A 14,541-nucleotide genomic window follows, 5' to 3' on the forward strand; every position below is an offset into this window, starting at 1 on the left:
CCTGGACTGTACCATAGAAAGAAACATTTTGCAAGCTTTGCAAGAGCATTTTAAGGGAAAAGACATGACGCTGAGTCAGAGACCACTTTGTATCCCATCTCGACTTCCTTTATTTTTGTTCATGAGCAAGCATAAACTTCACCATCATTTGCCTTTGAATGGTAGAAGAGTGAGTGCAGCCCTGACAAGCACAAAGGGAGCATCCAACAATTCTAAAAACATCCATTCTTTGTGCCTTCTGTTTTTAAGAGCAAAATAAAATGAAAAGAAAAAGGTAGGCAGATGACACTGGAGCAGGTGTATGCCTGCGAATCAGACAGTCTGAGAATCAGTAGTATATTTATTCCTCTGCCAACTCTCCCAAGCCCAGTGTCCAATGTGTAATACACACAAAATGTAATAGCTGGGCTGTTCATGCTAAGACAATGCTTTGTTTAACATCTCTCCCGTCAAACTTTAGTCTCATCTGGGGCTTCTCCTGCAGGGTAATGGATGTTCCATTACATCCCATAATGACACATGTCCGTGGCGACCAATAGGGCCACCAATAGGAGAAGACAACTGCCTCCAACACCCAGCAAAAAAGGCTATAGAAAGGATTAAGCAGAAATACAACCCAATGGAACTTTTTGCATACAAAGTCAAATCTGGACTTGAAATGGAATGGTTGACGTGTTGATCCTGTGGTTACCAAAGCAACCTCAACTGGATTTAGAATGACTTCACAAGGAAAGAAAAATAGTGATACCAACTAATTTTGTGTGTGTTTGTCTGTGAAAGACTATTACAAGAATATTGTGTGAGTTTTGTAGAGAACTGGTTATTTTCGCTGCTTCCAGTAAATGTCATGCTGCCCTCTACATACTGTTTTTGTCAGGAAATCAGGCAATACACTTCAAAATGGCCTTTCACTATACACAGATTGGTAAATTCATACCCACATGATGCTGCCTAGAGCATCTCAATAATGTACAGCTTTTTAAAAGTGGATTTCCTTAAACATGACTGAGTACAATATCTATCGATGATAACAATATGGACCTACTTTCTCTACACAACGTGAACACAATACAACTATTTAGGACAATTCAAACTTTCACTTTTTGATTAAACTAGCAGTTGACCCCCAGTATCCCCAAATTACAACAAAAAAATGAATAAAATCACTCCCCCTTAATTTGTAACAACTCTAGCATTAAATAATTACAAAACAAGGTAAAAACAAAATCACCAGGACTATGACGTGGATTGTGATTTTTTGTTTTCTGTCTTTTTTTTTGTCTTTATTAGTTGTGTTAATACGCTGTGATAGGCAAAAGGCACTCCCAACTTCACCAGCTTATATCTGGACCTCTATTTGGCCCTATTCTGTATCGAGGGAAGGGTAGTTGCTTATCCAAAACAAAGGAAAATAAGAATGAAACAGAAATGAATTCAACCCACTGGTCTTCAGAATGCTCAGAACTATAAGATCCTAACAATGCTGAGCACGGATGACCATTACACTTGGTTGCTTGCTTCAAGATGGAGTGTTTTCAGATCGTCTTCAGTTACAGCATACCTTCAACATTCCTTTTTTTAAAAACAACTATCGAACCATAGATTATACTGAGCTTTTCCACATTCTTCAACATCTGTGTGTTGCTTCAATTATCTGTTTAGTTCTCCCCATAAATACAATTTCATCTATGCATAATTTTGTGTAGGGTAAACCTTTATTTGTCCAGTTTTTATGGGGTAATGAGACAATCACTTTTCAACGGAAGTACAGTAGCATAAGATCAACACTAGACACATCTTCCCAATTGGTTGTATAAATGTCTTACACTTAGCAGAAGGGAAACAAGTTCAGCAAATGTAAACAAACATAACATGACTACAGTACAATTGCGTGAAGAATAAAGCAATGTGGTCAACTGCAAAAAAAATATTTCAATATTTCAATTTTTACAATTAAAAATGGTAACACCTGATCAATTTTCACAATTTCACAAGAGTACAGTCCCATTGCCAAAAGCCTACAAGCTTCAAAGGTAAGCCAGTATTCCTGAGCAGAATGTGACTAGCTATTACTATGATGACAGTGATAGACCAATGAAAAATTAATCAAGTGTTACATTTTTATCAAGGTTAATCTATCCATTATCTTTTTTTTTTTGCAGTGTAGCCAACAGACAACGTCTAATAGCAATTTTCAGCTGTCATTCAAGAAGCAACAGTGTGCTTGTTCCTGGACTGGGTTCTTGTAAAGCTCAAATTCTTGACACCCCTCTTCTTCGATCGGTCTATAAAATCTGTTTGGTAAGACGACAACATGGCAGAACGACCATTGTCGCTGAGGGCACCTATGAGGAAAATTCTAGGCTTGGTTCCAGTAGAGTCATATGTTAGGTGACAGGATGAGTTGAACCCATCACCTCTAAAGATTGCACATCTGCAGGTGTGACTACTCTGTACCGCATGTAACTCGTACGCAAGTTTAGCACCTCAACGTGGTTACTGAGATTGGGCCCATCATGAGGCTATAACAGGAGTGGAAAAACATCAAAGCTTAGCGACAGAGCATGTTTCCTAAGCCTGGCAAAGATTTAGCAAAATGATAACCGACAGACTGATCAAGTCTGATGCCCTCATCTTAAAAACAAAGACAAAATGAGTGACACTTTGCCCTAGAAACCTCACTGATGTTTTTGTTTTTGTCATGGGTTTCTCTCTTCGAAGAAAATGTCTCACAGAAGCATGAAGGAAGAGTTTTGCCAAATTTTTTTTTTAAAACATGCTAAAAGCATTTGAGACACAAACAATCTACAGCAGGTTACTGTGTCATTATAATATATACTGTACTTGGAACCCGTGGTTCAGGCCATCACTACACACACAAACTAATTACATGGTCTCGTTTGTATTTACAAAATATCAAAAAAGCAACTTCATCCTCTACACATGACTCGGCAAATTTATTTTCTCATGCACTGAAAAGAGAGGAAAATGAAAGGAGAGCAAACGTAACTATGGCAAATTCCATGTTCAAAGCATTTATCACTTGCTTCTCCTGTTCTCACCCTCACAAGCGCACAAGGAAGAAAGAAAGAAAGAAAGAAAGAAAGAAAGAGATAGAAGGTAAGAGAGAGAGAAAGAAAGACAAAGCAAGGAGTCCAAGCCTCTCTTGCATTTCTGTGGCAAACAAATTAGTAATGCAGTAAATGTGCAAGAAATATACATCAAATCATTCTCCGGTTTAAAAGACTTTACATGTGTAAGGAATAAAATAAAAAAGGTGCAAGGTTGTGTCCTCACATAGCTCAGAACAATGCAAAAAAATCTATACCAAGCTTCCCTGGGATTTAAAAAAAAAGAACAACTCATAAATATAAATAAAAAAACGACCTTAGCTATCCTTTGAAAACTATCCTACACTTCGGACCACCACTAAAAGATGACAACAGGGAAGCCTTGGCTGGGTGGAAATGAAGCTGAATCTGCCACATCTGTAACAACAGACACCAGATATATAGAGATTTATATATATATTCATATATACTTGTTTTGCTTTTAAGTTTTTTTGATTCAATAATCATGGCTCCTTAGGAAGAGTGGAGAGGTGGGTTAGGAATGTGCAGGAGGGACAATGGGTCCCCACTGACTGACGGGTGAGAGGGTGGGGTTGGTTTTGGTGGTGGTGGTGTTGGTGAGAGTGTGTGCAGCAGTGTTTGTGGAGGTGTGTGTGTGTGTGTGTGTGTGTGTGTGTGTGTGTGTGTGTGTGTGTGTGCGCGCGCGCGCGCGCGCGCGCCAGTGTGTGTGTGTGAGCTCAGTAGGTAAGTGTGGAGTCATCCCACTCCAGCTGCTGCTGTCTGCTGGCCCCCTGCTGGTCCTCCTGCTCGGCGCCCTCCTCGTCCTCGCTGCTCTCCGACTCGGCGCTGGTGATGTCGTCCTCCTCCTCGCCATCCTCACTCTCCTCCTCCTCTTCCTCCTCCTCCTCACTGCTGTGCTGGTCCTCATATGTCTGAGAGAGACAGAGTGAAAGAGAGAGAGAAATTAGTGTTCCAACAGGAGATCAAATCATGAATTGGTTTTAAAATGGGGGGGGGAGTTCTTTCCTGTTACGGTCGAGGAGCAGCTTGTTTAGTGGGGTAAGAGCTCAGCTGTTGGGGTAAGAGCTCAGCCACTCTGCTGCAGTGTTTAAATAGGCATTAGATGCAGCAACGCTAAACCAACAGCAATCCATAAATACACAACTAATCCTCTTGTCCTGCTGCCTCAATAGCACAGTGCGTGCGTGTGTGTGTGTGTGTGTATGTCCGTGTGTGTGCGCGCGTGTGCGCATGTGTGTGCGGGGCGGTGGCTGTGTTGAAGACCGAAGCTGTACCTCCATGGGGTTGACGGTGATGGTGAGGGCCGAGTCGTCCCAGTCCATCTCGTTCTCCTTGCCGTTCTCCTGGTCCCTCATGGTGCGCTGGTGGGCGGCGCGGATGCGGAACACGCCCAGGATGATCATGAACACCAGGAAGCTCACGCACACCACGATCACGACCGTGGCAGCGCTGGGGACCACTGCAGAGGGAGAAGAGACAGAACAGGATGAGTGTGAGAGAGAGAGTGTGTGTGTGTGTGTGACCGAGAGAGAAGAGAGCATGTGAGTGTGCATCAGACATGGTGTGTGCATGTGTCAGAGATGGTGCAGGTGGGAGAGTGTGTCAGGGGGAGGAAACACAATTGGGGGCAAGGCGTAGACAGGCAGCTCCTTTTCATTTTGAGTGTCTAAACAGCATTTGATCAAAACTCAGTATATATTCAGTGGTAGATCGAGGTTAGCCTCCATGCTCCTCACCAAAACTCAGTACATATTCAGTGGTAGATAAAGAGGTTAGCCTCCACGCTCCTGACCAAAACTAAGTACATATTCAGTGGTAGATAGAGGTTAGCCTCCACGCTCCTGGTGCATCCAGATGTCGGGCAGCACTCATGTATAATCCTTAAACTTGCACCCATTAACAAGCTCCAAACGAAAACATTTCATATGTGCCCTACTTTTCCCATGTTAATTGACTCTAATCCGCAGAAAAGCATGCAGTAAAAAGAAAGCAGAATTTTAGAACGAAAAAATTAAGCAGATTACAGGTTTGATTACAAGGGCCGGATTAACTTTAACAAGAGATTAATCTAGGAAAAACAAATCTAGTACAACTATTGTTGGGGACTACAAGGCTTCCTCATGAACAAGAAGGTAAGATGACCTGGATTCCTGGAGTGATGACTATATTCCTGGTATCTGAGTTTTGTTCCCTTTAAACAACAACATTTTGCTCTAGCAGTGATGAGAGGAAGAACTTGTACATGAAGTACAGTATTCAGCAAAGTAGTCATCTACATATCTACACATTCGCTTGGACATTGACCTCTGAGTAAAAGATGACGGTGAGTGTGGGAAGAATTATAAAATGTACTCAAACACCCATTTCAGAGTGGTGATTGTGCTCCTGTGTAAAAGTGGAGTGAATCTAAAACATGATGACCATTGGCCAGATGAGTATGGGACAGGGGTTCACCTGAGGCTTGGTGAGCATTGACCAGGTTGTGTCCAGAGAGGTCCACTGAGGCGTGGTGCACTGGGTTGATGAACTGAGGCTGAACCATGGCATTGTTGGCGTGCTCCATGGGGTTGGCTGTGTGGATGACGTTCACCTAGGGGCAAACATATACAGTGAGAATGGGACATGAGTCAAACACGGTTGCAGTTGGAAAGCTCACATTCACTGTTCTGTTCTTCTGCCTAACGGGCTTGTGCAAAATTCTAGAATTGAATTGAAACTGGCTCTTAAATTCCAATTCAATTCTTGAATTTCACTTGCATTTCAATTGAGGTAGCAAACAGGAAGCAGAATTGCAATTCTGTTGTTCTGTTCAGTTGTGCACAACCCTGCTGCCTAATACACTGTGTGTCTGCTACGTTATCCTATCTAATGGTAATACAACCCTTATGCTGTATTTCATTTGAGGACACGTGAGAATTTAGTAATGCCAGAATCTGAGGGTCCTACCTCCACTTTGAATTCGTTGCTGATGTAGCGGCCATTGAGCTCGGAGCAGACCAGCTTGAACTTCCTGTCGAAGAGGGCCTCCGTGTGCCAGTTCCTGTAGCGGATCAGGTGCAGCACCTGCTCGTAGGTGGCCATGGTGTTCACGCCTGCACACGGGAAATGGAGACACTCTTAGCATTCAGGCAAAAAATAGCACAGGCTCTCATGCATCAGGTCAAGGACCTGCCACTGGCCAGCATTCCAGCAATCCAACACCAGGTTTTGTTCCCAGAGCGTGGTTACTCCTTTGTTCATCTCCACACACACACACACACACACACACACACACACACACACACACACACACACACACACCTCCATTGGTAAAATAAAAACGGTTCCAGCGTTTCAGTCGGAGGACGGTATTCAGGTCAGACACTCATCTAATTCACTCGCTCATAACTCAAGGACGTTGCATTATCAGCGCTGATCTATGATGACTCATAGCAGAGGGCATTAATTGGTGCCATGATCATCATCATCATCATCTCTCTTTCGCATGCATTAGTATGAAGTGCTAACACTTGTCAAGTTATCACTCTACACCATGTAACACAGGTGGGTTTAAAATCACCATAAAAAGCGAGTAAATGGGGGAATTGACAGTTTAGCTGGTCTGTTAGGTGAGTGGGGGCCGCTAGAGAGAGAGAAAGAAAGAGAGGGCTCTACGAAGGGAAGGGAGGGCGTACCGGTAATGATCATGCCCACGTTGGAGGAGCTCATCTCCAGGCCGTGCTGCTGCACCTGTGCCAGGTCCACCTCCAGGCTCTCATGCTCGCCGTCCAGGTCGTCGCCCACCACCGTCACCTCGCACGTGTCCAGGTTGTGCATGATCTCCTCTGACACCACCGTCTCTTGAACTTAGGTACACAGAGGTTTATGAAAAAGAGTCCACAGTATTCTTCTTTTTAGTTTTGACAAAAATCAGCATGAATCAGATTCCTTGCACTAGATATACAGTGCAACCGGAAAGTATTCAGACCCTTTCAAGTTTTCCACATTTTGATATGTTTTAGGCTCATCTTAAAATGGATCCATGGATTTCTCTCATCAATCTACACACACTACTCCAACACTCCACAAAAAAACAGGTGTTTGGAGTGTTTTGTAAATTTATAAAAAATAAATGTCTGAAATATTCAATTTACATAAGTATTCAGACCCTTTGTTATGACACTTGCAATTGAGCTCTTGTGCATCCTACTTCTATCAATGGTCTTTGAGATGCTTCTACAACTTTATTAGAGTCCACCTGTGCCTAAATTAATTCATTGGCCATTATTAGGAGAGGCAAACATCTCTTTATATATGGTCTCACAGTTGATGGTGTATGTCAGAGTGAAAACCAAGCCACAAGGTCAAGATAATCCTGACTGTTAACAATTAACAGTCTTCCTAGATCTGGCCGCTCAGCCAAACTGAGTAATCCAGAATGAAGGGCCTTGGTCAGACAGGTAATCAAGGACCCAGTGGTCACTATGAATGAGATCCAGAGTTCCTTTGAGAGGATGAGAGAAGAGTAAAGAAGGACAAACATGTGTTGGAGTGTTGGAGTATTGTGTGTAGATTGAAAACAAATTGCATCCATTTCAAAATGAGTCTGAAATATAACAAAATGTGGAAAACTTGAAAGGGTCTGAATACTTTCCGGTTGCACTGTACTGTAGATATTAATTTTGTTTCATAACCATTGTTTGTTTTGATCCTGTTATGTTCAGCAAGCTCTCTCCTATTGCTAAATAACTGCCCGTTAATGTAATGGACATTAGCAGACATACCCGTGGGGTCATCCTCGCCTTCGGTCTCAGTCTCTGGCTCCACCTCGCGGGTGATGGTGCTGACAATGCGCATCTCGGGGAAGAGGGTGACGCCCTCGGTGCTTTCGAAGTCGGCAGCGCCGCGGGCGAAGTGGTCGATGCCGCTGAGGCTGATCTTGGGCTCCTCGGGCTGCAGTACCATCACATAGCCCTCGGAGTCCGGCACGGAGATGCACGTCTCCTCGTTAAAGCACCTGACATGGGCGAGGAGGAGGAGGACAGGGGAGGGTTACCATAGGAACAGGCACACTAAACTAAAAATAAAGTAGAAAACTGCACTCTCAAGCATTTGCTCCAAGATGGATGTATGTTGAAGACATGGTGCAATAAAGACTTATGATAAGCTTGAGAGTGCTGTTTTCTGCATCATAATCTGCATAAAGTTCCCATGCATATGTACACTGGCATAATAATACTGAACTAAGACAGAGAGTAAGATAGATAGCTAGAAAAATAATATATGTTTGTGTATGTAGATAACAGGATGAAATGAATTAAGAGTGGGATGAAGAAACGGGATTGAAAATGCCACTCACTTGACCGTGGTAGAGATGCGGAGGTGTCTGATGCCAGGTGTGGGGAACTGCCTGGAGTTCAGGTAGGAGATGTGCTGCATGACCTTCTCAAAGCTCTCAATGTCATCACCCTCCAGGGTCAGAGAAGACTGGTTGGGGTTTAACTGCACCTGCACAGGATTAAAAATATAGAGAAAAAGAAAGAGAGACAGGGAGTTAGTATGACCAAAACCATTTTCTCCAAGGAATAGCTAAATGAAAGGTGGTGAATCACAAGGGAAACTGCTTTCCATTCTCCGAGATGTTCACCTCTGACCTCTGAACCCTGACCCTTGCCCCTTACCTTCACAGTGTTGGCCACCTCTTCAGGAAGCTGCACGTCCAGGCCCTCTTTGCAGGTGTACAGGCAGTCGATCACCTTCTTGTTGTCCAGCTTGCCCGAGCGGATCATGAGCCCGGCAAGGTTGCCCCTGAAGTACTGAGCCATGTGGGCACTGCCACCTACATGATACAGAACGGAGAGGGGCACGGTGAGCAAAAGCCTGCACACACTGGCAAAGTCTGTTTTGGTCTGATAACTTGAGCATGCCACCTCTGCAAGAACTGCCTGCGTGATTGATGGCCATGCAGGTTAGTGTGCCCTGTCAGGATGAGCGTTCGTTGCCCAGAGGCTTTGCTTAGAAACAAATGATGAGATGGGCTGAGCTGATAACTGGCCCCGAGCCACATGCACGTCTCTCAACCAAGATGGAGGAACAATAGAGTTACTGTGATGTCGAGACAGAATGGAATGCCAATGCATGGTTCAAAGTAAACAAAGAACAGGTGGGTAAAGATGGAGTGAAAAACACTGACATTCCATAAACATACACAGCTAATTTGTCCGTTTTACTTTTTAGTGTCTTGGGTATACAATTCACCTTGGACCTTGATATGGCTTAAATCCATAGAGTACATATACAAAATATAACCTTCGATATCATATGTGAAATGTACCTTTTATACTGATTTAAAATTCAGATGCGGTTTCTAAAAATGGCCCAGTCATGCTGGCTAGCAGGAGCTGGCTTTAAAATACAGGGACTCAAAACTGCCTGATCATGCTGGCCAATGGAGCTGAGAGGAAGTTTATTTCAGGACTCGCTGTCTCTCTCTCTCTCTCTCAAGGTGACACAGTAGCACTGCAGAGTGCTGGCCAGCCCTGACAGGCCAAAAATACTAGACACCGTGTCTAGTGTGTTTACGGCAGTGAAACAAATGTTTGCCTTCTCCTCTATTGTGCATTGTATCAAACCAGCCAGCCTGTGACCTGAAAACAGAAACAGGCAGAGCAGCTGAACTGTGGTTCGAAAAGAAAAGAAGAAAGAAATGGATGAACGTAAAAGAGCAAGGGAAGTACAAACGAGCGAAACTGAAGACTGTCTCATGCTATGAAGTGTTAACGCGAGTTAAGAAGCACGTGCGACTCCTCGGAGCAACTAAAACGTTCCCGAGGTGTGGGTCGTTTTAGTTGGGGGAGGAGGCTGGCTTGCATAAGCATGAAGGGTTAACACTGCATATGTGTAGGTGTGTGTACACGCATCGACATGTCTGAGAGACGTTTGAGGGAAGGATTGTGTGCGCAACCTGTGGGAGGCTCAGACACGGCCTCGGTCTCATTGTCAACTCCTGAGCCGTCTGTGGAGGTGACACACAAGAAGAGAGAAAAGCAGGGAGAGACCAAGTCTTCGTTAACCAACAGAAAGAAGGACTCAGTTAAACATGTCAGAGTGTCAAGATATACTTTTCGGACTGTGTTTCCCAAAAGGTTTCATTCTGCTGCAACAAACGTTAAGTTATATAGCATATTTGTTGCAGGAATGTTATTCCTTATTTTGTATGTCACTTTAGATAAAAGCGTCTGCTAAATGAATGCAAATGCATTTCTGAGCACTCTCGCTTTCATTAACGAAGGCTGCAGCACAATGCAACGTTTGAGAAACACAGCCTGGGTTATTTCTTTCATACAAATTACATCCAGTGTGTAGGACTCTTGCCTCCAGAAACAAGAGTGTCTTTCCAATGAATGCATTTCACTTAGAGCTACATTAAATTATCCGTCTAATGATCATCACTTAGCTACGCTAGCAGCCTACGTTGTTATGCATGCAGAATATGTCGCCTCAGGTGACAACATGCTCTATGGATTACCTAAATCTACAGGAGAGAAAGAACGGGAGCAACAAACAAAGAGAATCTACCCAATTAGAGGCATTGTCTGGAAACAAAGAGTAACGAAAGCCAATTGCCGCGCATTACCTTGCCAGCAGGCTCCAATGGTAAGCTGGGTCTCCAGCTTGGAGGCATGCAGGGGGTAGTCCTCGGTTACCAGGAACGGCTCGAAGGTGACGCCGTCGACAAACAGGGTCACCGAGGGGAACTCGATGTTCAGCACGTAATGATGCCATTCCTTATCGCAGACCTGAGATTGAAAGAGAGAGATAAAGAGGAAGGGAAAAGAGGGAGAGAAGATCAAATCAGATTGAAAAATTCACCTCTGTGGAGATATGAGTGCCATGGTGCCTGTTACGGTAGAAACTGTGGCTGTGCAGTCATCATTTAATCTGACAGCAGCTTGCCAGAGTACATAAAATCTACTTTGAAGACTGTGTTCTTCATCTCATACTATTGGGTGAAAATGCTCAGGGGTTAACAAGGAATTTCATGAGAAAGGGGCTTCAATTTATGATGATCATCCTGCAGTGCAGTTTTTCTAGTACAGCTCACTCTGCAGTAGTACAGCGCAGTGACTGTCTGACAGCCAAAACAACTGCAACCCGCATCATGAGCACCCAAACAAATTCAAGCCTTTGAAGCATGAGGATGCAGAACACACACACACACCAATCTCCCCTCCCTCCTCCTTTTGCATTTGCAGAGGGCCCTTCACTCCAACACAATTTCCTTCTGATTCCGTCTGGGTGATTTGGTGCTTTATTAAGTTTCAAACAAAAGGGCTTTTCAATATGAAAACCCACATCAAAGCCCAAACCGACTGCTAAGGGGAGCACAGAGACTTTTGGAATTTTGTTTTTTTTACTTTCCTGAACTCATCTCCCCAGCAGTGTTCTTCCACTGGGAAATGAACCTACCTCAGGCTAGTTTTGTACTTTGCAGCCACTTCCCAGTTTGAAATATTTAAACCCCTACACGAAGTACAGTAATGCTAACAAAAAAGGATTTAACGAGTGTGGATTATATTCTGATACGCGTGCACATGCCGGAAAGAGTAACTCTGCTCTGGTATATCCCATTCTTAGGTCTTTATGCAGTTCCAACCTCAGCAGATTAAGATTCATTTGATTTACCAATGTTTTGAGAAGCTGGAATAATTATGCAGCCAAGATAAAAGAACGAACACACAATTACCAACCTTATCCAATTAGTGCTTAAAACACGACTGCCCAACTTAACGTTTTAGCTGAATAAAAGCAGGATTAAGATCTCCTCCTTGGGTCAGACGGGTTTCGTCGTCTGCTTTCAGATTGGAGTTGGATCTGCTTTAAGCCAAATTACTCCAGCAAGCCCTTTTGCTCACAGTCAGCAAATATTCTACCCAACCACTGGGCACTGTGTGTGCACTCACAAAGAGAAGGGCACCATCGAGAGCTTCTTGGCTAGAACCACTGTGGACTCCTCAATGGTTCTATTTACATTCCTTTGAGGAAAGGTTCTATGGGTGTCAACAAAGGTTCTCTGCGGAGCTTTCAGCTTTGTGAAGGAACCCATGAAAAACCTTTCAATGAAGAAGCTGTGCACCATGGTTAACTCTCACTCAGAACTGACCTGGTCCAGCTTCCAGTGGAACTCGGCAGGCTTGTAGCTCTCGGCCTCTGTAGGGTCCTGCCTCAGAAGCAGCACCAGGCGACAGTTGTGGACGTACAGCGAGTAGTGGTGCCTGTTCATCTCTGCAACAACCACCACCAGAATGATGTTATGGCTTCATACATACAGCATTCATGATAAGATTTGATAAGAGTGGCAATGTGGATAAAAGTCAGGAGATTAAATGAAACTATTCAGTATGACAGACAAACACTTGAAATGCCAAGAAAAACACTCAAGATGACATTTGTTTTCAAAGAATTATTTAAGTCTTCATCTAGAATTCTTTGGTAACATTAAGGCATCTGAATTGCATAATAACTAGGCCATATGGGCAGTTAACCATAAGGTAAACAAAACCCTCACAACAGACAATCAGATTGGCCACAATCTCATCACTGGCCCCAGCCTTAGCTAAAAGAATAGCCTGTGATGGCTACATGCTAATGTCCACATGATGTAATCCTACTTACATAAGTACTATACGGCTCACTGCTTGCACAAGATTGGATTGTAGTAAGACTGGGAGATACTGCACAGTATACTATGAGGATGAACCGCTGAGAGTATTGCAGCCTACACAGCCTGACATGACCCTTGCCTTTAAGGAACCTACAGAACATGATGATGGTGCCATTTTCCTTGACATAGTGGGTTTTATTTTCAGGCCTTTTTCCACCCACTGAAGATAGGAATTCAGTATCAAGCAAAACATTTCTAGTACATACAACCACACAGATACACACATACATACATACACACACACACCTGACTTGTCAGAGTTGCAGAGGATGGTCTCTTTCTCGCGGCCCCCAGGACCATGCCTCATCCACACGGAGACGGTGAAGGGCTCCTTCAGGCTAGTGCTCACCACGCCCTCGGGGATCTTGATGGCCTGTGTGCCGTTGAACTCAAACACCTGGTCGCTGTCGTGGCCGTTGTCTGTGGGCAGGCCCACGGTCCAGTTGGCAGTGCTGCTGGGAGTGGGCAGCAGCTCCACGGTGTTGCCACTGGCACCTGCGACAGGCACAAAACACCATGTGTGACTCATGACAGAATACATCGAAAGTGGTTGCACAATGGGCCTGGTAAGGCATACGTTTTCATAAATGTGCTTTTAAATGTGTTACTGATAAAACAAACAAACAAAAACTCATACAGATCATTCAAACCAAACACAGCTTCTCAAACGTGACACTATAATCCCCCTGAAGTGTTTGTTCAGGACAGAAGCATTCAACCAGAAAGTTAATATTTGTTTGGCCATAGTGCAATTTGAGATGGCATGAGGCGTTCTGGTGCTGTACTCACCACACAGCTTGTGCAGGGACTTCTCAGAGTATGTGTCTCTGTCGCAGCCCTTGCCAATGTGACTGGTCTCCAGCTCAATGGTGGCCTGGATAGAGGTGATTGGCTCCTCGCAGGTCTCCAAGTGCATGCTGGGAAACAGGGCCAGGCTCCCAGTGCCAGGCTCATACTCAATTCGCTTATTAAATCCTGTCCCCCCAGGATGAGGAAAAAAGAAAACATTTGTTATTCGGCAGCGACAACACAACAAAAATAGCAAAATCATTGCATAAAACGATTACTTCAGTTTATGTCTGTGTTGCTGTGCATTCCGGGCCAAACAAATGGCTACCCCTTTTGAGATTAAGTGGCTTATGTACTGTTTACATGATAGGATCACCTCGGTTCACTGAAGATCAAAGCAAAAATAAAATCTGCTAATGTGTTGGGCAGTGTAGTGAAGCGGCAGCCTGTGCTACCTTGCCAGCTTGGTTTGCAGGTGGGCTTGATGTTGATCTTGACGAGGACATCCTCGGAGGCCCGGTTCTTTCCACAGTCGTAGGCGGTCACGGTCAGCTTGTACATGCGCTCCTTGCTGTAGTTGAGTTTCTCTGTGTTCTTGATGTTGCCTGATATAAAAAAAAATAGGAACCTTAGATGTTATTTCCTTTTTACCAGTAGGGTTGCCTTAGAATGGAATACTGTAAGTACCAAAGCAATTGAACATAACCTGTCTATTTATACCCGTCACCTAACAATTTTAACTCATAATTCTAATACTTACAAAAGACTGTCTGCTCAAAATATTCACATTTCTGCATGAACCTTGCACTGATAAGAACAGAAAAGGGTGAAACAGAGGGTGCTGACTAATGCTGGGTTCCATGTTAGAGGGCTTCCCAAAAGAAAGCTCTGACTCTTGGAACTGCTGGGTATGTATTAGAGTGTTTGAACAGGAGATGAGTAAATTCCGACCTCATC

General features: G+C 43.9%; 1 protein-coding gene across 5 annotated transcripts in view; it reads right to left on the bottom strand.

The window, feature by feature from the left end:
- Positions 1-82: 82 nt before the first annotated feature.
- clstn1 (calsyntenin 1) overlaps positions 83-14,541 on the bottom strand; it is a 33,301-nt gene continuing 18,842 nt past the window's right edge. The window contains exons 6-20 of one of the 5 annotated variants that reach the window (XM_042097038.1): positions 14,040-14,189; positions 13,585-13,779; positions 13,042-13,290; positions 12,235-12,356; positions 10,708-10,870; positions 10,036-10,086; positions 8,753-8,910; positions 8,431-8,579; positions 7,856-8,088; positions 6,767-6,937; positions 6,039-6,184; positions 5,547-5,682; positions 4,367-4,551; positions 3,809-4,003; positions 83-3,770 (exon numbers count right to left, since the gene is read on the bottom strand). In XM_042097038.1, coding sequence (XP_041952972.1) covers positions 3,809-4,003; positions 4,367-4,551; positions 5,547-5,682; positions 6,039-6,184; positions 6,767-6,937; positions 7,856-8,088; positions 8,431-8,579; positions 8,753-8,910; positions 10,036-10,086; positions 10,708-10,870; positions 12,235-12,356; positions 13,042-13,290; positions 13,585-13,779; positions 14,040-14,189 — 2,303 coding nt within the window. In that variant the 3' untranslated portion in view covers positions 83-3,770. The other 4 variants (XM_042097039.1, XM_042097041.1, XM_042097040.1 and 1 more) reach the window with 4 other exon arrangements.

Source organism: Alosa sapidissima, chromosome 7, assembly GCF_018492685.1.
Source record: "Alosa sapidissima isolate fAloSap1 chromosome 7, fAloSap1.pri, whole genome shotgun sequence".
Lineage (NCBI taxonomy): Eukaryota > Metazoa > Chordata > Actinopteri > Clupeiformes > Clupeidae > Alosa > Alosa sapidissima.